Source organism: Callorhinus ursinus, unplaced genomic scaffold, assembly GCF_003265705.2.
Source record: "Callorhinus ursinus isolate GAN/ISIS: 27379988/994484 unplaced genomic scaffold, GSC_fseal_2.0 scaffold6, whole genome shotgun sequence".
In the NCBI taxonomy this organism is placed as follows: Eukaryota; Metazoa; Chordata; class Mammalia; order Carnivora; family Otariidae; genus Callorhinus; species Callorhinus ursinus.
The window spans coordinates 30,858,291-30,882,630 of NW_027397068.1; the positions used below are offsets into that span (position 1 = coordinate 30,858,291).

At 46.3% G+C, this 24,340-nt stretch overlaps 1 protein-coding gene across 6 annotated transcripts in view; it reads right to left on the minus strand.

The window, feature by feature from the left end:
* Window positions 1-5,333: 5,333 nt before the first annotated feature.
* The window catches only part of TRAF3IP2 (TRAF3 interacting protein 2), a 41,291-nt gene continuing 22,284 nt past the window's right edge, over window positions 5,334-24,340 (minus strand). For 2 of the 6 annotated variants that reach the window (XM_073893786.1, XM_025864266.2), the window contains 7 exons: window positions 22,601-22,787; window positions 19,323-19,501; window positions 16,966-17,054; window positions 13,034-13,102; window positions 11,818-11,934; window positions 8,398-8,472; window positions 5,334-5,930 (listed from right to left, as the gene is read on the minus strand). In XM_073893786.1, coding sequence (XP_073749887.1) covers window positions 5,784-5,930; window positions 8,398-8,472; window positions 11,818-11,934; window positions 13,034-13,102; window positions 16,966-17,054; window positions 19,323-19,501; window positions 22,601-22,787 — 863 coding nt within the window. In that variant the 3' untranslated portion in view covers window positions 5,334-5,783. The other 4 variants (XM_073893787.1, XM_073893788.1, XM_073893789.1 and 1 more) reach the window with 4 other exon arrangements.

A 24,340-nucleotide genomic window follows, 5' to 3' on the forward strand; every position in this document is an offset into this window, starting at 1 on the left:
TTTTTGGCGTTGTAACCACAAAAAAGGGAAACTTCTCTTTTTAACTTGGGAGGATTTTATAAAATCTCCATGGTTTGTGCACATTTCGAACATGAGACTCCACCATGGCAGAACCCATCTGAGAGGGATTTAAAGCTCAGGAAGCGCTTGGCCACTCTCTGCAAGCTTCTGAGTACCCGAACTTTGTAGATAACAGATTGGAAGATAGAATCAGTTAATCCCTGAACTCAAGGAACCCTTGGCCTGTATCCCAGATAACACAGGACGCTGGAAATCGGTCGGGTCCCAGCCTCGCCTAAACGCATTTCTCCTCTCCTCGGAAGAGTGCCGCTTTTGACCACCGCCAGCCTGAGAGCCTGGCCTCCCCATGCCACCTTGATGCTCTCAGGGACAAGTGGCCCTCCATGGAGGGCGTCGCCCGCAGGGGGCAAAGGACTTGCAAGTACCTGCGGCCCAGCTGCTGCTGAGCGTGCAGACTGGCAGCCAAGCCCTGCGCCAGCTTTTTCTAAAGCAGCCCTTTTGATAACACCAAAGCTGTTTCCCTCACTAGAGCCTTGGGCTGATTGAGCCCTGGCCAACTTCTCAGGGTAACAAAGAGGAGGCGAAAGTAATCCAAACACAGGTTTTATTATAAAAACCAGGGAGTGAGAGAAGTATGTTTATTCTGTAAGATAACACACCTGCTCGGTGCCCGGGAGGCTCATTTCCATCTGTTGCCATGGCAAACTCGTTATACTTCAAGGCCATGTGGCTTTGTTTCCTTTTGAGATCCGGTCCTTGTCCTACCTTTTCTAACAACTCCAACACAATGACATGGAAGCCTGCGACAGCATAATTGATTTCTCCTTCCCGCTATCCATGGTTTACATTTGTGCGGCGCGGGACTGAGGCTCCCTTCTCCTTTGAACTCCTAGCTAACCGTGAAGGCATGCTTCAGAGAGCCGTCCTCATTAACATTCCAGGTCCCCTTCCCCGTCAGTGATAAACAAGCCCTGCATCAGTGGCCTCCTTGCTTCCACTTTTACAAATGAGTGGCTTGGTTCCATGTTCTGCTGCCGATCCAGGTGCCCAGGCGCTCCGTGCGGGGCAAAGAAGCACGCGGGAGAGGCTAAAAATAGAACAGCAGTTTGGACGCATACCAGAGCAGCTACTTCATCTCAACTTGCTTTGCACACGAAGCCTAATGGGCTCCATCAGGCCTGAGTTCTCTCTCGCGCCTTCTCCCCCCCCCCCGCCCCCTTTCCCCAGCTGCCGCCTACCATCAGCGCCTTCCTGGTGAAGGGAGCAAAGGGAGGTCAGGCAAGGGACAAGACATGTGTGCCCTCGTGGTTTTAGTTACAAGTGCTGGGGGATCGGGGACTGCAATTATTCCTTCCATACAAGCGTTTCTAGAAAAGAGCAGGCAGCCCCGGCACATGGTCACCTTGGCCCAGGAACACTTTGGTCTAAGACTCTCTCCTTGTTTTAGCAGAGGCTCAAATATCACTTCCTAAAGACCTTGGTGAGGGTGACCTGGACCCACACTCATATGCTCCTTGAGAAGTGACACAGGGAACTCAACTACCCTGAGTGTCCCTCTCCCAGGTCCCACCTGTTTGGCTAGAGGTGAAGGACTTGGGAGCAAATGCACAGTCACAGATGGAGGGGCTGAAGTGCATGTGGGTGAGTTGGCAGCACATGAGTGCCCAGGGTCCATGAAAGCTTCCCAGCTCCCACCAAGTATCCTGGGATTCTATCTGAAAGCTTTTTCCAATAGAAAATGGAACAAAATCAGTATGGAGTTCAGAACATGCTATCCTGCTGGGCACAGGGCCTCCCCAGATGCCAGCTCTATTGATTGGGCTAGGCTCTTTGGTGTTGTCCATGTGCCTCCTGACAAAAGGGACTTTTTCTGCAGCCTCCCTCCACCCCACCCTGGCCCCAACTCAAAGGAGAATGATCAGGACCTATACCTTTCTCATTTCTTCATCTGAAAGGTAATGCAGATTTTCCAAACAGCTATGCATTATTCCAACAAGTGCTACTCTTATCAGATGAGAAGCACTGTGGAGGAAGATGACTATTACAGGATTTAAAAATAAAAGCATTTTTCATTGTTCTTGCTGTGGAGATTGGCCAGATAAAACTAAAACAAAATTGATCTAACAGCAGATTTTATCTGTAAGCTTCAGGAAGTTGCCAAGGTCTTTTAAATTGTGCTTTGGTTTTATATAATACTCGTATGAAATAAATAAATATGCCAAAACTACTTCAAGAGAAGTCACACTCCATCTAATCACAGCAATAATTAATTCCCCAAAGACTTTCCCCCAGAACAAGTTGCAACATGATCATTTAATCCTCCAGCCACCAGAGGACAGAGGTGCATCTTCCCTCAGGCCTCCTACGTTCATGAGGCTCAGTTTACCTCTGGGAGATACTGGGTCATTTGTTGAACAAATCTACCGTCGAGAGCCAGAAAGCTTTCTAGGTTTGCCAGATAAATGTCTGCGTACTAGACACCAGGATATCTGGGTTCTAGTCCTAGGGGGAACTTAAAGAAGCCATGGTTTTGGGGGGCCCCCTCTCTGCATGCATAAAAGTACACTGCCGAGGTGCGTGGTTTCTAGGGGCCTTTCAGATGGAAAATTCCAAATGTTTCCAGAAATAAGTGATGTAAGAATTAAATTTATTTTGGTGTCTCTTCCTTTCTGGTTTTTGTTTTTGTTTATTTGGTTGGTGGGCTCAGACAGAGCTATTCATTTTGAAAAGTAGCGCATAATTCTTCAGGATGAGAGGCAATTCTTCTTTGCGGTATTTCCCCACAGTCTAACCTTCCTTGTCTTTTCACTCGCCGTGAGGAGGTGGGGCTCACCGATTCTTCTTGGTTCATTAGGAAGAAACAGAAAGATCCTGTGTTTTGAGAAACTCTTTCTGGATCACTTCCCAGCGATCACAGGACTTTGCAATCCCTTTGGCAAAGGTGATGGTGACAATGGGGTGTTTGGCAAAGTGGTGGAGGAGGTGGTTAACGAAGTGGCTGAGGTTAAGAAAAATGCTCTTGGCAAAACATCACGAAGCAAGGTCTGGAATGCTCAAGGCGGAGGGCTTCCCTCCCTTGCTGAGACGACTGAGAAACACTCAGTCTTTAAATAGGTGATTTATTTAATAGGAAAAAAGAAAAGAGTATCGACAACAATCATTTTTCTGAGCACTGAAGTGAGAAATAGCTAGTCTAATACTTAGATTGTAGCCATGCACTGAGATGTCTCTGGATGATATAGAGGTTAAGTTAAACTAACTAGGCATATGTACACTCAGTCCCTGAAATTAAAAATTACATTTCAAATTTTAAGTTGGTTACTAAATATTAGACAAGCATCTAACCTTGCATTCTGTACACCTCACCCCTAAAATCAGTTTCGGTCTGAATAAAGCCTTGTGGCCAAGAGGTTATTTCTTACTGAGTCAGCCCTACCCCACATCCACCCCCGAAATATCTGCAGATGAATGCACGAGGACAGGGATGACATCTAAATAAACCAAGTGTTAATCTTGGTGTCAGCGCTCTCAAATAGTTGTTAAAATTCCTTTGATGTCAGTGGTCAGCAGATTTCATAGAAACTTCAGGGGTCAAACTTTCATCACCTGGTCAGGTGCTGTGTGTGTGTGTGTGTTTGTGTGTGTACTTTTTGTTTTGTTTGTCTTTTTGGCTACCAGTGCTACCAGCTCTAACAGTGTAATGACTATTTGTGGAACACCAGGGACCTTCCCTCATCACTCACCTGGGGTGGGAACAGTGGCTGAGAGCTCAGGCCAGGCCTCTGAAGGGAGGAGGGGTAACAGCACATTATTAAACCCTTGCAAACTAGAAACATTTCAGAGAAATGATTGCTGACGTCATTTTATTTACAATTGTGTGAATCCTTAATGATGGTGTCACCTCCGAAAAAGATAATAAAAAGAGGGGCACCTGGGTGGCTCAGACTGTTAAGAGTCTGCCTTTGGCTCAGGTCATGATCCCAGAGTCCTGGGATCGAGCCCCACGTCGTCCGGGCTCCCTGCTCAGCGGGAAGCCTGCTTCTCCCCTGCTTGTGTTCCCTCTCTCGCTGTGTCTCTCTCTGTCAAATAAATAAATAAAATCTTCAAAAAAAAAAAAGATAATAAAAAGAGAGAGAGAAGCCTTGAAGTTTGTGTTTGGGAGGTTTTTTAGGCATTTTAAATTAATCAAACAAGATAGTCCCACCAGGTCTCAGATGCTACAGCACCAAAGATGCTGGTGATAGTCTTACTTCAAGTAATGATTACTTCAGGTATACTAGCTTTTTTTCCCTTTTCCTGTTTTTTTGTTTTTTGTTTTCTGTTTTTAAACAAAGACATTCACCTTACCACCCAGTAGACATCGGTAACAAATAAATGAAATTGTGTCCCTTGCAATTCATTAGCAAACCTTCTTATTTATAGTTGGTATTTGTCTTTTCCCTACGGTGACATACAAGGGGTGAACTATCTCGTAGCACCATTGAGCCTTGTTTTGGAGATGAGGTACACAGGTAACAGGAAACAGTAGCTCTCTCCTCCCACCCCCCCACCTCAAAATCTTCATATTTCTTACTACTTAGCCCATAGCTAACGTCACCCCACCTTGCTTTAGAGCTTATGTAGATTATATATATATATCTCATATACGGATATGTTTGTGTTTTCTTGAGATCAGATGAGCAAGATATATATGTTTCTAAAATTACTAATGTGAGGGTATTGCTGATGAGATTTTAAAAAAGTGAAAAATGTCCCTGTTGGGAAAATGTAATTTTATCCTCCGGGCGATATAATTACAAAAACTCAGTCATTCTTCAAAAGAGTATTTAGAACTTAGGTCCCAGACCTTAAAACACTTAGGGCCCTCGAGATACCTCTGTCCACGTCATTTTAGAAGCGAGTCCTTGGGGTTTCAGGTGAGTGAAAGGACCTGCGTAAGGTCACACAGCTAGTTAGTGGTAGGAGCAAGACCAGAGCACAAACCACTGCTCCGGCCCGCCTTCTACCGCAGCTGTTGTGCTTCCCATCCACGGATATTCTTACGTGCACAGCCAGGCTTGATTTAGAGTCTACTTAGAATCATGGCTGTGTGGTGTACAGGAGTGGTTTTGTTAAAAAGTTCTACCGCAAGAATAAAGCTTTGAAGATTAGGTTAAAAGGGATTGTTTAACTATCTGGCTCTAATCCTCTCATACAGACCGGTCAGTTACATTCATCTAATATCGCATCTAAGCAGCTTTCCTGAAGCAACTGCCCATGTCACTAGGAATTAACACACATCTATCTCCTTTGAGATAAAGCAAAATACAATCTTACAAAAGAGTAAACATTTTATTATTTGTACACGAATCAGGTTGGTCCGAGGACACGCGAGCATCTGGCTAACTCATAAAAGTAGCTTTAAGCAACGGGAGGGGGTTTGTGGTCGTTCACTGTGACATCATTTCTCTATCTACTGGCTAAGCAGGGAGAGGCATCAGACTGTGAGGAGCAACGTGCTGGGGGCATCAGAAGGAGGGAATACAGAACAGCCACAGCCTCTTTTGGAAAGGCAGGGTCTGTGGAGGTCTCCGCAGAAGTCGTCTGCAGGACAGGCCTTCCGGGGTGGGGGGAACCCTCTGAGAGGGACTGCGAACAGATGGCCTCTGCTGGAAGAGTCTTGTGGGAACAGGATCCGCCCCCCAAACACACACACACACACACACACACACACACACACACACACACACGGCATGAGCCCAGGGCTCTGGGGACCGAGGGTGTCACAGGGGCACCACCTGAAGCGTGGGCAGGGGCCCCCGGGGAGGGGCTATGTACTCTTCTTCCCTGAGCAGCCGCAGCAGGATGTTTTTCTTATTCTTGGGCCAGCTGTAGACGTGAGTGTTCTGAAGCCAGGTGGGCACGTGCTCCTATGGGAGAGGGAAGGACAGGAGTGAAGGCCTTGAGAGAGAACCCTGGATTCCAGAGCCCAGGCTCAGTTCCCAGACATCTATGGCTTCCCTTCGTGGGCGTGCCCTACTGACGTCTCCTGGGAGTTGTGCTGTTTGGCTTTTGGAAGGGGTTAGCATGTGCAATGCTCCTGGCTTCGGGTGTAAGCTGTCGATCTCATTATGGAAACCACATGTGTGAGGCATTTTCCGTCAGCCTCCCAGGCTACCTGCCCTTTGCATTTCAACGTGCTTTTCACCACCTTCACATAAAAGGGGTAGGACAGAGGTCATGCAGAGTGATGGGAATTCCTTTGTGGCTTCAGAAGAAGTATGCCAAGGCTATGGGCTTAATCTAATTCATTATCCTTTCATTCTAGCCACACAGATCTGGCCTGCAGGAGAAGGAGCCCACCAGGTCTGTGATCAGGCGAAAAGCAGAAACTAAGCCAGGGATCGCGAGGGTGCCGCTTCAGACTGCCCTCACGGAGTGGACATTTGGTTGGGGAGACAGACACGAATAAGTAAAATACATAGTGTGTTTGATGGTCATACATACTGTGGAGAAAAATAAGACAGAGAAAGGGGAGAGGGAGCACTGGGCAGGGCTGAAAGGTTTGCAGCTTTAAGTGGAGTGTTTAGGAAAGGTCTCACTGAGAAAATAAGCAAAGACCTAAAAGAGCGGAGGGGACCCGGCTTTGTGGATGTCTGGGTCCAGCCAGTGCAAAGGCCCTGTGGTGGGGGCGTGCCTGGCCTGTTCAAGGAGCAACAGGCCAGTGTGGCCAGAGAAGAGTGAGCGAGTGAGAGTAGGAGAGGAGGTCTAGAAGTAGAGGGGCCTGAGTCAGCTAGGGCCTTGTAGGTCTTTCTCTGAGTGGATGGGATCCCTTTGGAGACTGCAGAATAAGCTTAGAAGCAGCACCTGCTACGTGTCAGGCATCATGCTGGGTGTGGATGACACCCAGATCCAACAGACACAGTTACTGCCTTGAGGAGTTCCCGGCGTAATGATGGAATGTAAATGAAACTGTAAAGAAACTATTTTCTAGGCAATGGTGTACCAAAGGGGCAGGAGGTGGGAGAAGTCTGCCCTGAGCACAGGCAGCGAGGGGGTTGTCTGAAGAAGTTTTAAAAAAACAATAAAACCAACTAAAAGTCAGTCTCCTTTTCCATCACTATGTTCCCCCAGCCCCTCCCCTCCCAACCACATCCCATTGACTCAAGGCACTAGAGCTAAGAGTGCTCAAAAGAGGAACAATTTAGTATATCGGCAAGGGAACGAGAGGGCAGCGGAATCTAGAGAGGTTGGGTGCTAGAAGGTAAGCAAGAGTTGACTACCAGACAAGTGAGGGAAGGGCACTGCAAGCGGGGGCAACGTGTGAGGCACAGAAACATGAAAGAACATGGCAGGTGTGGGGGTATGCTGAGATAGTCCGGCATGGCCAGAGCAGAGTCACTGTGCACACGGTGGGGAGAGAAGCCTGAGCACGTGGGCTCAGCCCTCTTCTACGGGGCCTCATCTGCCACGCGAAGAAAGGCGGATGCGATCCTGGAGTCAGCTGGAATCCACCACACAGTTTCCAAGCTGGAGAGAGGCAGATCAGATCTACATTTTGGATGTTCCTCTTTGATGGTAGAGTAGAGGGTGGTTAGTACAGGGTCAAAGTAGACGGGAAGGCCAGTAAGGAGATCCTGCAGTGGGAGCAATGAGAGCCTGGGGCAAGGGGCGGAAATGCGCTATCGCATGGGGGCTGAGCTTCTGAACCCTGGGTCCTCTCAGCTGGTCTCTGCCTCCTGCCCCATACAAGTCTCCACGCAGTCCTGACATTTAGGGCTCCTCCCGGGTGCAGCTGGGCCTGAGCCCAGGGTGCTGTGTTCTGAGTCTCGAGACATTCATTACACCTCTCCCTTCTCCTTGCCAAGCCTGGAACATGGCTTCAGATGGTTTTTGTCCCCACGGCCCAAACCTGCTGGCATGTTCTTTTGGTGTAAAAACCCTCCCATGAACCACAGCAAAGCTCACTTTGGTCACTGTGTAGATTTAATTCCTGTCATCTACAGATCTGAGAGCTGAACTCTGTGCACCAAAATACGTCTGTGGACAGTCAGCAAAAAAAATGTACATATCTTGACTTTTATGTATGAGAGATAAGAAGTATCAGATGAACAGTCTTTTTTTCTCTCATGAGTTAAAACGCAAACTACTTCTTTGTGTGTAATGGCTGTTTGAACAATTAGGACAGCGATGGTCCATCAGATAACACCTTAAAACCTTCCTGATTCCTGATTCATGCTGCTGAGCTGAGTGCTACAACCTGTGGATCTTTCTGGTAACACTGTTATCTCTAAGGACTGATAAAGAGTTCACAAGCTTTTCCACTTAAAATCCCAGATAGCAAGCACACCAAAGCTTGAATTGTAAGGTTTTTTGCTTGCTTATTTTTTTGTTTACCTTCTTAGCATTCGGGAAGAGCACAGGAATGAATCTGAAATTCATACTTCCTTGTTTTATGAACTCAATCTGCATCTGGAACAGAAAGAATTTGAAGGTTTGATTTCAGGAATGAGGAGGAGGAGTTAATGGCACCCAGAACCCGGCAAGTCCTGACAGCATTTTTATTCTGATTTCCTTGAGTGCCACACACCGAGACTTTCAAGGTCTCCCCATTACACATGCATGCCATTCACTCAATTAATCATTTATTGAAGGCCTATTAAAGGTCACACTCTGTGCTAGACTTCGGGTTTCAGGGGTTAGGATACCTTCCAGGGCGTGCTCAGCGGGCTTGCCTCGGCTCACGAAAGCCAGTTGTGTGCCTCCCTTCCTAATTCTGTGTTCAGTGATTTTACACTGGTAGCTTGAAATTGGCCATGATGAGAGTACTTATACCATGGAAATGGGGAAATGCTACAAATCAGGTTTTTTTTTTTTTTGAGAACCAGGTTACCAGAACACTGCTGACCCGATTCCTAACCTTCCAAAGCCAGCAGATTGGTGAGCAGGAAGAAGGGTAAACTGCCAACCACAGGGCACTGTGAAAAGTATATAATTGCTGTGGAAGCCCAAAATGGGGGCCATCCATTCTGCATCAGTGATTTGAAGGGCAGTTACAAGGGAGGTGTCACTTAGATACTGAAAGACAAGAAGTTGGTCAGGCAGAGGAAGTAGGGGATGAGAGGAAGGACATTCTCAGTAGAGGAAACAGCATGAGCAAATGTCTGGAGGTGTGAAAGAACGTTGGTGGGGTTGGGACCAGCGAGCAATGCTTTGTGGCTGGAGCACAGGATGGAGTGGGGAGGGAGTGGGAGATGAGACTGGGGGCCAACTGTGAGGAGCTCTGCCCGCCACACTGTAGGTTCCCCACACAGTTCCAGTTTGTTCTGACACCGCGGTGGCCCCCAAAGACTTAGCTGCCAAGAACTCTATCAAACCCAGAATTTTCAAGGTGAGGGGAGCTGGAGTCTTCCTAGTGCTGTGACCAGCACAAAGCTCTCAGTCATCTGATGACAAGGAGATGAGGAATTATGTGTTCCCAAGTATTTCATCTTCCGATTGATTTTTTATCACTGAGAAGTCTTCATTGTGCAGGGGAATAAAAACAGGACAGAGAAGAAAGTGACAGTGGTGACAGCTGGTTATTGAAGTCACCATAGAAACCCCCTCATAAACACACACACACACACACACACACACACACACACACACACACACTTGCACACACGAATGCTCCACAAGGTTTTTTGTTCTCAGAACCACTGTCTTAGTTTAAAGTGATCTGTGTACTGTGCAACATGTAAACACCAATCACCAGGACAAACACGTGAAAGGAAGGGCACAGGTTTATAAGTTACAAGGGAAGAACTGGATTTAGTCTCTGACTTCCATCCAGGACACTGAATCCGTAAAGTTTTGCTTGTCCACTAAGCCGCCCAGTCGGCTGGCGACCAAAGAGCCGCAGTGTATGCTTTCTCTCTTATTTCCAGATCTGGGCTTTTTGTGAGGTCACTGGCCGTATGATGCCGTTACTCATGGCTACCTCTTCATTCCCTCTGTCCTAAAGGCTTCTGCTGCCCGGAGAGGACCTGGAGGTCTTCTTATCTGGCCTCCTCAACCCCTCCAGTGATAAGGAAGGACCCAAGACATCGTTGTCCCCAGAAAACTGAGTTTGGAGGCAATCTGGCTCCTGGCGGGGCACCATCAGACAGGCTCTGGGGTTGGGCTGTGTTTTACTGCCTGGCATTGCCGCACACCAGCAGAGCTTGTCAGGTCCCCTCAGGAACTGGCAGGGACCGGAAGCCCATCCCACACACCAGCTGTCAGCTCCCAGGACCAGCAGGCTCCTAGAGATGCAGACAGGACATGGAGTGCTTTGGGGCCATGTAGACCTGCAGCAGCCAGCCGTGACCCTTTGCAGGGCCCTGCCCATGGGCTGTCAGACTGGGAGAGGATGGAATGGCGGACGCTTATCTCCTGATTCCTTGGCCTTACTCTCTGACCTGACCACCCTGCCTTGGCCTTTACTCTGGGTTGGTTCTAATCTCAAATAAGTGGTAGGCACTTGCTAGAAGAGGAGACAGATGGGGAAGCCTCACCCACCCACCCACCCACTCTGCCTTTTTCCTGTGCTCCTGATCCACAGGACAGACCCGGACTTCAGTCAGCTTCCCCTGAGGTAAAGCTGCCCGTCTCAGGCCTGCCTGGGTCCTGCCTTGTGCCGCTTACTTATTCCGTCTGGGCCACTTCAGCGTCCTGCCCCATACTCCCGTCTTAGTCTGTGGTCCTTTCTGCCCATTCCAGGTGCCTGTGGAATGTTCCAGTTGGAATGGAGCTTACAAGTTCTAGTCCAGTGGATGTCAAGCCTTTTTAAAATCTCAGAATCTTTGGTAAACAAATAAGCCTGAGAAAGGCAAACCGGCTCTGGCTGAGGTGGGGTGGGAGGCTCAGAGCCGCTCTGACCCCCAGCACCGATGGGCACCCAGTAGGGACTCCACAGAACATTTTGAAAGTCGCAAGTCTATTCCAGCGTCCTAGTGAAGCGGAACTGTCTCCACAGCATCTCTGTCATCCTGGAAAGCAGGGAGATCACTAGCTCACAAAACAGCCAATTCCAAAGCTGGGTGATATTTTTGGTCAGAACGTTCTATCAGATGCCAAGCAAGCCTATCTTCCTATAAATTTCTCCCACTGGCTTTAGTTTGGCCAGGCCCCATGGTTCAGGTGTGGCGGTGGACCGTTGCGCATCTACCATGAGCTCAGAACAATCCCTCCCCTTGATCTGAGCATCGAGATGTGCCATACACTTCACAGACATTATTTCACTGAATCTTCACAACACTGTAAGTGTCAGTGACCCATCGTATGATGAGGGACACGGAGGCACAGAGAGGTTTAGGCAGGTGGCCCACGGTCACCCAACTATACACGAGGAAGCAGAATTTGAACCAAGTCCATGTGACACAATAGCATGCGTCCTTTCCACTCCGATACTCTGCGTCTAAGTCAGGGGACAGAATAGGACACAGATGCAGGAGCCCGCTCTCCTCACAGCCCTGTCCCCGGCCCCTCATGGGACTGCCCATTTGTTGGTGAACAACCAAGCCAGCAGAGCACTGTTTTCCAGAGCCTTGGGAGTTAGAGTTCACAGATGAATCTCCCCTTGCTACTGACAGGAACTGAGTCCCAGAGATGGGGTCACTTGCCCACAGTCCCGAAGGTTGCCAGGGCCAGAACCAACATTGCCCACTCCTGCCTGGGGTTCTTTACCCCTCACGGTGCCACCTTCAATTGGTCTCTAGCGGAGGACAGGCCTTCACCGAAGAAAGCGCCCCTCTGTGAGGGGCGGCGAGGTGCTGCGCTCCCCTCACCACTCACCATTCGATGAATGTACTTAGTATGTAAGCCATGCTCATCCTCGTCCAGATGCGACTCAGCACCTTCCACGTCCTGTTTGTATTTGGGGCTGATTGCTACAATTATCATCACTGTCTTCTGTTAATGAGAGAGAAAGCATGTTTATGGAAGTGTAAAGTGCGGTCCATTTGGTGAAGGCAGGCTGGAAACCGGCCAGCAGGGCTGTAAGCGTTCTGCCAGACTCCCGACTGGAGGGCCCGGCTCCTTCTCCGTGGAGAGTGAAAGGCCCCGTCCCCCCTCTCGGGCAGACTCCTGCCTCCCCTTCTCCCCTCCGTCTCCCTCCCGGCTCCCTTCAAACGCAGCTCTGCGAGAAGCGCTCCTTAAGGGAGGCGGTGCTGCCCACCATTTTGCAGAGTCATCACTGACAAACGTCTGACGGAAGGCCGAATCACCAAGCAATTCCGCATGGTGGCAGAGAGGCTGTGCAAGGGCGCGGATGAAAAGCCCCCTCCCTCCGGCCGCTGGAGGGAAGCTGTCGTTCCTGCGCTCCTGACCGCCCTGCTTGCGCGCGTGCCCTTCGCACAGCCACGAGGAGCGGCCCCCTCCGCAGAGAGCGGACATCAGGCTGCAGACAAAAGAAACCACAAAGCCCCAGCCTGCTGAGACTCTGTCCCCCACCGCTCGCTCCAAAAGCAGCAGCTGAAGCAGCCGACACGGACACACTGGCAGCAATCAATTTCTATCTTGTTAAAGCACAGAGTGTCCCAGTGGTCAGTATAGATTCTGTCAGTGGAAAACAAATCACAGGGCTGCGAGTGGGCGCCTGGGTGGGGGGGCGGGGAGGTGCGCGGCACGGGCAGCCTCCCGGGAAAGCTCTGGAACCCGATCCTGCAAAACACTTGGGGTAGCTTCGGATTAAATTGAATTCTGTCGCTCCCACCCTACTCCCTGCCTTCATTTCCTCTTTTCCCATTCTGGTCAAAAAAATTGTTTGCTCTGATTGTTATCAACCACCTGTGTCTGGTTTGACCGTTATTTCCTGCCTGTGCATGTCCACGAGGGTGACCCCATCCTTCCTTTGCAGGTCTCTGCACGGCTGCCAACAAGGGAGGCTTTGTTGGGACTTTCTCAGCTTTGGACTTGGTGGGTTTGCCAGGGCTTCTTTCATAAAATAACTCTACAGGCGAATTGTCTTTTTCCACCAGAAAATGAGCTCAGAATTTGGGAATGTACTTACATCTCTAAGGTAGCGTTCCATCCACTTAATGATATCAATGCCTCGGATTCTATCCTCAAATATGTCAATCTACAAGAAAAAGATGTGGGAGGTGGCTCTTAATGAGGAGCTTTCTCTAGAGCAAGAGAAAATACAAGAGACTACATGCATTTAAGATTGGCAAAATTACGAATGATTTTGCAGGGAGGAACATGTAAGTCTAAAAAAGTCTAAAAAAACCAAAATACAGTTTTCTTAAAGTGTTCCCTATTTCAACATTAGTAGGCATTTAAGTATTTAATATCCATTATTAGGATATAGTGGTACACATCAAAATGTATCTTTGGCTACACAATAATTATGTTTTAAAAATCTCAGAGACATAGTAGACCAAGTTGGATATAAGCCAGCTATATATATATATGTGTGTGTGTGTGTAATTTGAAAGGCTAACATGATATCAGCCTGGAACATTTTAATGAATGTGTGGGGTGAGATACTGAGATACAATTCGGGCACTTTCCTTGCATTAGCCAGGTCGTTATTGTGGTATTATGTCCAGTTTCGATCTATCCGTTTAAAAAGGATTGTATGAAACTTGGAGCAAATCCAAGCAACAGTCGAAAAAACAATTACTGAGATGGTGGGAAAAGGTTTACGATGAAAGTCAAGAAGCAGAACTCTTGGGCCTTGAAAAGACTGATATTAAATATCAAGTCTTCAAAGGAATATTTGAAGGGGAGAAAAACTAGTTATTTTCTATTTTTCAGAAGACCAAATAAGGCAGCCTTTCTGGGGCTCCGGCTTGTTGGGCAGCCAGAGAGTAATGTGCATGTATATAAGGTGCTCTTGCTTAGAAGACGGATGCTATACTGGAATGGCTGACTCGGGAACAGTGTCCTCGAGGAGGGGTATATGATTCAGCCACACTGCTCTCAGATCAGTTGTCCTAAATGTCACTCCGCCATTTAAGACTGATCGAGTCCTAGCCATTCGGCAAGCTCTCCAGGCCATCTACCTCTTTTCTTCACGTGTCCTGTCTGCTTTACTCCCGGGCACCCTGAAAGCATAGCACAAGCCTCCCTGCTCTGTGAATCCTCCCTACACGCTGACTTCCTCGTGCTCACCTCACCCGCCTCTGCCCCATTGTGACCAGTGGCCCTGGACAGTTAACACATTATTATAACATCCTTTCATTTGCTAAATGTCTCGTGTATGTCTGCCTTACCTCTTCATCCTGACTCTACTCTTCCTGTGCAGCGAGAAAGTGCCTCGAGTACACCAAACTGTCAGACACATACAGTACGTCAGGCAAGTTCAGAATATGTTTCTTTACTGATGGAACATCAAAAATGGAATGGCTTTCCTTTTGGCTTGGATGATTCCTGTTTTAAAATGTCAGATGGCCGGGCGCCTGGGTGGCTCAGTTGGTTGGGTGACTGCCTTCGGCTCAGGTCATGATCCTGGAGTCCCGGGATCGAGTCCCATATCGGGCTCCCTGCTAAGCAGGGAGTCTGCTTCTCCCTCTGACCCTCCCCCCTCTCATGTGCTCTCTCTCTCTCTCTCTCATTCTCGCTCTCTCAAATAAATAAAATCTTAAAAAAAAAATAAAATAAAATGTCAGATGGCCAGTGACCACATGGTATGTACCACATACATGAGGTAATCTTGAGAAAGCTTGTGTGGCATTCTGTGAGTGGATTGGTAACCCCCTTCTATTATATGAGACAGAAGCAATATAACGTCGGGGTTGAGAAGAAACAGACAGCTGGACTCTCTTCTTGGTCTACTCTTGGCTTCTGCACTTCCCACTTGTATAACTTTTAAAACATCACTGAAACTCTCTAAGTCTTATTATCTTTATTTGTAATATGTGGTTAACAAACCTACTTCCCAGGATGGTTGTAAGGATTAAAACAATTGGACATGGCAATATCATAATGCCGGGCTTGAAGTTAATTACTCAATAAATGGTTATTTTAATTGTTAACCCAGCACCTAAATTATTTCTTGCTACTGAGGTGGGCTTTCTGGGAGGCAGAATATGCTGGATTGTCTTTCCAGATCTCCACCAAAGTCCATAGCTTCTGTACACAGCCACTGTTACAGGCCAAATTGTGTCCCCCTGCCCCATTCATTATTTGAAGTCTTAACCCCCCACTGTCTCAGTGTGACTGTATTTGGAGATAGAGCCTTTAAAGATTTAATTAACGTGAAATGGGGTCCTCTGGGTGGGCCCTGATCCAACATGGCTGGTGTCCTTAGAAAAGGAGATTAAGATGCACGAAGCAAAGACCCCGTGAAGACATAGGAAGAAGGTGGCCATCTACAAGCCGAGGAAGAGGCCCAGAATGAAACCAATCCTGACGACACCTTAATCTTGGACACGTCCAGCCTCCAGAACTATGTGGAAATACATATCTATTGTCTTTATAGCGGCCCTAGCAAACCAATACAGCCTCCTTCTTCAGGTTGTAACCACTGTTCCCTTGTCTCTTCAGACCTAGGGGTGGTAGCAACTCCCGCTTTTGCTAGTCCCAGGATAGTGCTCTGTTCCCTGTGGATTTCTTAAAATTTACCTAGAGCTTTGAAAATTGTCCTTTCATTAAACTTCCCTTAGATTACCCATTAAGTGTTTTATTTTTCCTACTAAGGGGCTCTTAATGTATCAATATAGTAACCTAGCTGTCCAGGGTGGGGCTCTGTGATTCTACTACAAGGCTTCATAGTGATCAGGATCAAGGACAGACTTAAATTATGTCTAAGTAGCCCCTGATTGGTAAGGTCATAAAAACCTATCCTCTTTTCCAGGGGCAATCTGTATGCTTATTTGGAAATGACCAAAAGTAGGATCTTTTCTGAAATGTTGGCCTTATGACCTGCAATTTGATTTTATGTCGTGGTTGCCACAGTGCTTTCTTATTTCAGAAATGAGAAACTGAAATGTTGGTTCCTATGCAGTCACTAAGTTGGAATGTATATATTGTATACATTTTAAACTTGTGGACACTCCCATTAGAAAAAGTATAGGATAAAGAAAAAATTCAATAAAAACTGTTAAATAATGCCAAGCAATCATTAAAATAGACATTTCATTATTATCTCTCTTTTTTTTTATCCTTCAACATTGCTATTCATGGTTGTTTTCCTTAATTTTTCACCACTCTCTAGAATTCACTGTCACTAAATGCCCCAAGGGGGCCTCTGGGAAGGAAAAGATGTGATCTCAGTGTTTTAGGAAAGCCAGCCCTTGGAGTGGCCTCTGGTGGTATTTTATTTATCCTACAGAAGAGCGTACATGACTAAGCTGTGCTGTTGGAAGGCACTGCAGGGAAACTTGGGGAGTGTGTGCTTCCTGAGATTCCTTGAGCCAAGATCACAGTGCGCCACAGGCCTGGGTTGTCTACCTCCCCTGGAACTAGACTAGACCAGCTGAGAACCTGGCCGTGGAGTCCTTCTCCGGAGAGCCGTGGCCCCATCAAGGTGTGGAAGGCAGCTGGGCACAGTGGGCCTTGTACTTCAGGCCTCACCGCCCAGGGCCCCACAGAAGGACCTGGTACAATAAGCAGGTGGCCTGGGGAAGCCTGCAGCCTCCTGCACCACAGGAATCGCAGCCAAAGCAGTCGTGCTTGGTGAAAAAGGGCAAAGGTCTGAAGTGCAGCAAGAGCCCAGGATTTGCTTCAGGCCAGGGGCCACGCTGCATTTGCAGTCTGGCTGTTTGGAGGTACTCAGAATCGCTCAAAAAACATGCAAGAAATAAGTGCTAGAGCCTCTGGATAGCTTAAAACCTGGAAAATAATTACCTCCATCCATGAGCATTTAGTTCATAATCCCGTAACTCAAATAAGATAGTTTGAAACCTCAACAGTTATTTATATTTTTTTCTCCCTTTGTTTTTCTTCTCATTGTACTCACTTTAATCGTTCAGCCTTCTCTCGAGATAAAATACTTACTGCAGTTTGGAAGCCATTTACCAACAAGAAGTTCACGAATTTCACCACCTCCATGGCTGTGTCCATAGAATAGGTGATAAAGACTTTCCCTAAGAGAGATTTTTTGCATTTATTAGAAACTAGTCAGATTATTCTATTCCGAACACTTGTAAATTGTATGTGATGTCTTTTGTCTTTCTAGTATAATAAAGTAAAACTTTGGGATGGGGGTGGTCTGAGGGCTTACGCCGGCAGCTGGGAGAATTGCTGTCCTCAGGACATAGACGCACAGGCCCCAAGAGGCCAAGAGGCAGGGGGTCTGTCTAAGGGGGGTGCAGACTGCCCAGTGTGCAGGAAAAGAAGAATTCTGGCAGCCTGAGACAAACCAAGGAGATCTGCTGAAAAACCACGTGAGGCATTAACAAAATCCATCACCCGGAACCCGCAGGTCCTTGAGATCAGGCCACCTCCTGGTTTCTTAGAGACACTTGGCACTGTGCCTAAGGAATACTCTCGCAGCAGGTCAAGAAGCTGAACCTTGCTAAGGGGCCACCCAGCAGTGTCCTCTTCTGATCTCATGATGCTCTCTGTTGCCCTGAACTCTTGCTTGACAAGAGCAATTAGGGGAGAGGGAGGAAGTGGTTCCTTACCCCCTCCTGCCCTTTCTCCACTCACTGGTGGGAGAAAGGTCAGGCGGTTGGGGTACATGAAAGCAGAAATGTTATAGGAACGCCAGCGGCTTGAAGGACAGATGCCACCTCTGGGCATCCAGCATCACTGACTCCCTGCCTCCTCCCTAGGTCAGCCTGGAGCCACCGATGGCATTGTGCCCATGAGCCTGACCCAGTCAGGACGCAAACCAATGTTTTCTCAGGCTAAACTCTTGTGGGAAATTATCTGGCTAGCATGTTAATGTGACAGATGAATAATCCCTGTGTGTTGGCTTTTAGTCTTGAATGGACAGGCTCAATCTCAGGAAGTCCCTGGGGCAGAGAGTGGAGAAGAAAGGAAGGCTAGAGAGAAAATATAAGTGTGTGTATATTCATCTATGCTTGGGCTCTGGTCTTTTTTTGAAATAGATATCTCAAATAGAAGTGTGTACAATGGTCATATTGACTCATTTCAAACAGCCAGGCATATTGAGAGCACTCAATGTATCCTTAACACCTACTATTCAACCAACTCCTGTGTAAGAATTTTAGGACTCCTTTATAGACTATAGTAAGATAAATATGATCTATAGACTGACATCAGGGTTCTATCCTATGCAAGGCAGCATCCATTCTCCAGAAATACTCAGGATTAAAATGTGTAAGATTTTGGGCGCCTGGGTGGCTCAGTCGTTAAGCGTCTGCCTTCGGCTCAGGTCATGATCCCAGGATCCTGGGATGGAGCCCCGCATCGGGCTCCCTGCTCTGCAGGAAGCCTGCTTCTCCCTCTCCCACTCCCCCTACTTGTGTTCCCTCTCTCGCTGTCTCTCTCTCTCTCTGTCAAATAAATAAATAAAATCTTTTAAAAAATAAATAAATAAAATGTGTAAGATTTTAAGAAGATTAAAAAATTTTTTTGAATGATAAACAACAGTGGATCTTTGCCATAGAAATCTTCCAGAGTCCTAAATGACTAGAGAGCACAGATTCCCTGGATGGGAGTTAGCAAATGCAAAAGGCTTAATTTTCATATTTGGTTCAAAGAGGCACCCAGATTTGTAAAGGGCTTCTTAGAATTACCTGAGCTTCTCTAGCAAGCACAACAGAATATAAGAATTTCACAAGTAGTGGCTGCTTTTGTAAGATTTCTGGAACTTACTGTCCTGACTGACCTTAACATGAGACCATTTTGGTGATATTTCAACATTTCGGGTTCTGGCTGCAAAATATGGAAAAAGAATCATCACCTGACACTTAGTCGAATGTTTCTTTAAATAAAAGGCTTAGTTTGCATTTGGTTGTAAATCAGTATGGAGAATGTGAGACCACTTTTTCCAAACAAGATTGCTCACTCCTACAGGAAATGACCTCGTTCTTGATGGCTGCGGCTAATTTATGGCGAAACGCTAGGTCCCTGGCCAATACCACACGGACATCCAGTCAATTTACCCAGGGACTAGTCCACTCACGACCATCATTTAGAAGAGAGAAGCATTGGGATTGTCATTGGAGTATATGCTGAAGAAAATCTTGTGGTAAGCATTTTGTGAGGATTGCTGGTAGTGTCAGAATCACTGAAAACATCCATACAAAATGCTGGTTACTTTTTTTGGTGAAGAGTAAAGAAGTAAAATTTATTTCCCAAGATTATGAGGGAATAATCATCAAGTACTCTGAAAGTATAAGACCTGACAAAAAGAAGGAAAAACAACATTGCAAACAACTTACGTAACTCTTCTGGCAAATTGCTTGTTTTCAGAGTCCCTCTGGCTGGAAGGTTACTAAGGGGTCTAGGGACAGCAGCTGGGGATGGAGCCTGGGGACCTAGGGCTCTCAACTCTGCAGGACACTCCAAGGACTCCTCAGGAACTCCAGCTCGATGAGGTGGCTGGTTATACTGTTGGTCCCTGGAAAAGAATACATTTATAGTCAAATTTTCATTTTGTACAAAGGCAAACCCGGAGGGACAGAAAGCCTTTGAGATAGCAGTGAGCTAGCTCTCTCCTCTGCCTCCGTTTCTTTTCTGGGCCAGAAGGACGAGGGTTGCTTCATTTAAGTCAAGTCAATAAGTAATTCGGCTGGCTGCCACATGTAAGGACCCATGTTAGGGGTCGAAAGAGGGAGCTTGATTCGATTTCTCCATTCAAGGACTGTCTAATTGGGAAGATAAGTGGTATGTACAAGGCAGACATGGTCACCAATAAAAGTAGTATGATGGGTGATATACAGGGTTGGTGTTATAGGCATTCAGATAAAAAGGCAGGACTTTTAACTCATGATAGATAACATTTAATTATGTATCAAAAGGTAGAAAAGGCCTTGCAGGTTTAAAGTATGTTGTTGCTAATATATGGATGAAAATCTGATTTTGAAGACCCTTCAGAGAAGTTTCTACTACATTGTTCTATGGCATCTTTCTTATTTTTTTGGTTGCCGGTATTCCCATGAACGTCGTGCTGAGAACTGCCAGATGCCCTTGTGGGAGATTTGGAAAGCCGAAAGAAGTGGAAACCATGCTTCGGCCACTTCTGCGGTTTCTGTCGAAAAGTGCTGCCGTGAGGTGCTGAGTTCCTCAGGAGGCATCCCAGTGTCCCTTTACCAGCCTCCCGTGTCAAGGTGAGGGCAGAGGCATCCATTTTGGGCCAGTACAGATCTAGCAGGTGCAGAATGGGTCCAATCGTTGCAGCGATGGTGGCTTCCTGATTCTGGATTGTACTATGGCAGCATGGCCTCGAACCGAGTGTTCTCTGGCGGCTTTCTGATCTTCTGCTTCTCTCCCTGTGATGGAGGAAGGAGCTTCTTCGGCGTCCCGTTCTGTGGTGCTGCTCTGGGCTCTTTCCTGGAAAGCTGGCCTAAAGCTTGCTCCTCCAGCCTCCAACAATTCTGTAAGTGCCCACTCCTCTATGTCAAATCCCTTCCGCTGAAAATAACTAGAGTTGTTTCTGGTTTCTGTCACTGAATCCTGACTGATAGGGGGGCTAACACTGCGTCTATAATGTTTTATTTCTTAAAAAAAACCTCTGAAGGACGTGTGGCAATATGTTAACATTTTAAAAATCTAGGGAGTGGAAACCTGGATATTTGTTATTTATTGTAGGTTTGAGATTGTTTTATATTCTAAATTTTAAAAACTGTTTTGATTTCCAAATTGATGTGTATCTGCCCAGTTTTTATAGATTATTGCATATGCTTATATTTTTACCCAAGAGTAAGAAAAATTTTGAAAGTCTCATGCAACGGGATTTAAAATAAAATTACACAGAATCTCAAGTGTACTATATTTCTGAAGTGTGAATGTTTGAGGAAATTATTTTTGTTTTACATTTTTACTAATATATAGAAAAACAATCCCTATAAAATATGCCCTCATCTAATGGGGACCCAGTTCCATATCCTTTTTGCATTAAATTCCTTTATACCGAAAGTTGCTTGGTTGTTATAGAAAACAATTGCTCATTTGATTAAAAAAAAATGTTAAAGCTTTGGTAATGTCAAAAAACTTCCATGTAAAAACAATATCATGGCTATTAATGACAGAGTAAAGTTTCTGTGTCAAGGTTTGCTTTCAAATTTATCACTAAGAGGAGGATTAGCTTCATTACCTGGACTTATTTTTCATTATCCTAAAATGATAAAATAAATCCAAGGAGACCATAGCAGGCTTAAATTGATGTTACCAAAGCAATTCTTCTGTACTAACTTCACAATTCTTCTGTAAATCTGCAAATATTTTGAAATAAATGTTTATTTAAAAAATTACCGTTGCCTCCCCTATCCAATGCCAGTGGACATGTTCCATAAAGATGCTTAAGTTTTGTTTTTTTTCTTGGACTTGTAGATATTTCTTATGCAAGAGTACTTATCTGGTTGTAAAATCACATTTTCCTGATTTCATTATTTAAACTCCATGACACTTTTTAAAGTTTATTTATTTAAGTAAACTCTTCACCCAACATGGGGCTTGAAGTCACAACCCTGAAATCAAGAGTCGCATGATTCTCCAACCGAGCCAGCCAGGTACCCCAAACTCTGTAATTTTGTTCTCAAAAAATAAGGGCTCTGTCAGAAAGGAAAATCTGAGAATGTATGGGCTTTTGAGGAAAGGGGGAAGCAGGCACGTGCCTTATCTGCCATCGTAAATAGAATGCGCTTTTCTTCTTTTAATGAACTTTCTGAGCTAATGACCAACTTCTGCATTTCTGAAAAATCTGCTTTAAAAGGACCTTTGTATCTCATTCTATTCTCAAAACAGAATGTAATTTTACTTTGAGTGATATATAAAAATTGTGCTTGAGCAAGAGCAAACATTTCATCTACTCTTCAATTTTGTCTTAAATTAAGGAGTTCCATTTCTAGGAGTTCTTCCTCTGTATTTTAGATCCATAAATTAAGAGAAGAGGAAAACGTGAAGAAGGGGCAAAGGAGAACAATGAGGGGAGACATGACTGAAGGTTAGACAACTGGTCTGGTCAAGCAAAGCCAGAAATGGTTTTCTGGAAGAAGTATCGGAAAGACCTAATAATGGCACTCCATATGTGTGGGTGCTTATATTACAAAAGAAAACAATGGGCTTTTTAAAGTTGCTACTGAGAGCTAATTGAATTTAAAATTTCAAAGTAAGACATGGGTTTAAACAGGTGTAGAAACTAGGGATATAAGCATGAATTTCCTAATGGTGGAAGTCAGTCACAGTAAAAACAAAAATCTATTTCTGGGCTAAAAGGCCAGGTGACTTGAGAGTAAAAGGAGTGCGTGTCCCTTGGCATCTTAAGAGCCTTTCCTTCAAGAGAATTTTGACGAGTCACCAGCGACTTTAATGTATCCGGTTAAGAGATTCTTGTCCACCAGCTGCCATTTCCTCCTGACTTGAAGAGTCTATTCCCCCACGGGGCTCGGTCACTAGCCTGGGTCGCACACCAACAGAGAGTTGTGTTACATCTCGATCCCATTGGCATCATTCTTTTCCCACTAAAAAATGTCTGAAAGTTGGCCCTGTCATAGTATACCTCTGGAGCCCTGGGGAGGAGTAGTCTCTTTGTGCGGGCCTCTGGTCTTGGTTCCAGGGGCTGGGGTAGTTCAGGACAACCTTTTGCACAGGGTGCGGGCCCCTCACGCTGGCTCCAGGGACGGGCTGCCCGCACACAGCTGGCTGGACCACTTGCTGGTAGGCTGCTCGAGGGTGGTCGTGGCCACCTGTAGGTGAAGACAGCAAAATGAACGGGGCAGAATGACTCTAGGGCCTTTGTGTGAAAGCAGAAGCACACTGCCAATTTTTGTCTCCATACTGTGGGTTTCAGATATCAGTTACCACCTCTGTAATGCTTGCCATATTTCTGTACTATTATTTACTTGATTGTTTTCATTAAATTGAGTCATTTTTCCCTAAATAAAAACATCTGTGAAATCACGAGTTTGGTGTTCTAATTGGAAAGCACAGAGCTCCACACAGGCCTCTGTTTTAATAAGATACTTAGGATAATCCAACCACGAAAAACTCTCACACCACCATTCTGACCATAATTTTCCAAGTTTCTAGAATCCAAGGCTAGGAGAAATTATCTCCATGATAGATACAGAATCGCTACTCTCTTCTTTCCTTCCCCCAAGGGGACACAACACACACATACACACACACACACAGACACACACACACACGCTCACACATGCTCACACACACATATACCATTCCCTTAGGAAGAAGTAAATGAATGATGAAACTTGGCTCATACCTCTGGGAAGTAGCTAACTGGCAACACCTCCCAACTTTCTTGGTCTTCTCTTGTTAAAGCCTACATGCACTTGGGGCCACGGCAGTTAGAAAAGGGCAGGCCCCGGGGCACAGACAGGGCTGGTGATGACTTATGTGCACATGTAACCTACAAGAAAGTGGGTCCCAGCCAGGCCCTGGAGCAGCAGGGTCCCCAGGGAAGAGGGGCAGCCTGCCTGACCAGGTGAAAGAAGAGAACTGAAGGCCAGAGGAGGGATGCAGAGAAACCAGGCAGGGGGAATGAGGAAGCCCCTCAGGGACCTTGCCCAGGCCCCAAGGGGCTCAAGTGGGAAATCTAAGCTGTAAGTGTGCAGATGCGCCTTAGGGATGGGTCTAGCCTACAGAGGGGTTGGAGAGAACTGAGTGGATAAACGGCAAAATAAACCATGAGTACCTCCTCGCGATCCACACTCCGCCACCTCTGCCCAAGAAGCCGGGTGATCAGGAAGCAGAGCTGGTTACAACAAGAAGGAACCTTGTTTTTCAAAACAACATGTATTGGTCTTTATTCTTTTTCTGATAATAATAATAATAAGAAGAAGAGAATGTTTGCTGGGGCACCTGGGTGGCTCAGTCGTAAAGCGTCTGCCTTCAGCTCAGGTCGTGATCCCAGGGTCCTGGGATCACGCCCCGCATCGGGCTCCCTACTCAGCGGAAAGTCTGCTTCTCCCTCTCCCACTCCCCCTGCTTGTGTTCCCTCTCTCGCTGTCAAATAAATAAAATCTTAAAAAAAAATAATAATAATGTTTGCTTGCTGTGAAGGTAGGATACATGCAGGAAGGTAGAGCAAAATAAAACTAGCAGGCAAGCAAGCAAGCCACAGACAAGGTAGGTTGGAACCAGAATGTGGGGGGGTGAGAACATGGCTGGGAATTTTATTCTTGGTTTGGCAGTCAGCAGCCCTGGACGTTTTCAGGGGGAACGATAGCCTCAAGTGTAGACAGAAAACAAATAATGTGCATCTTCACTGCCTCCAGGT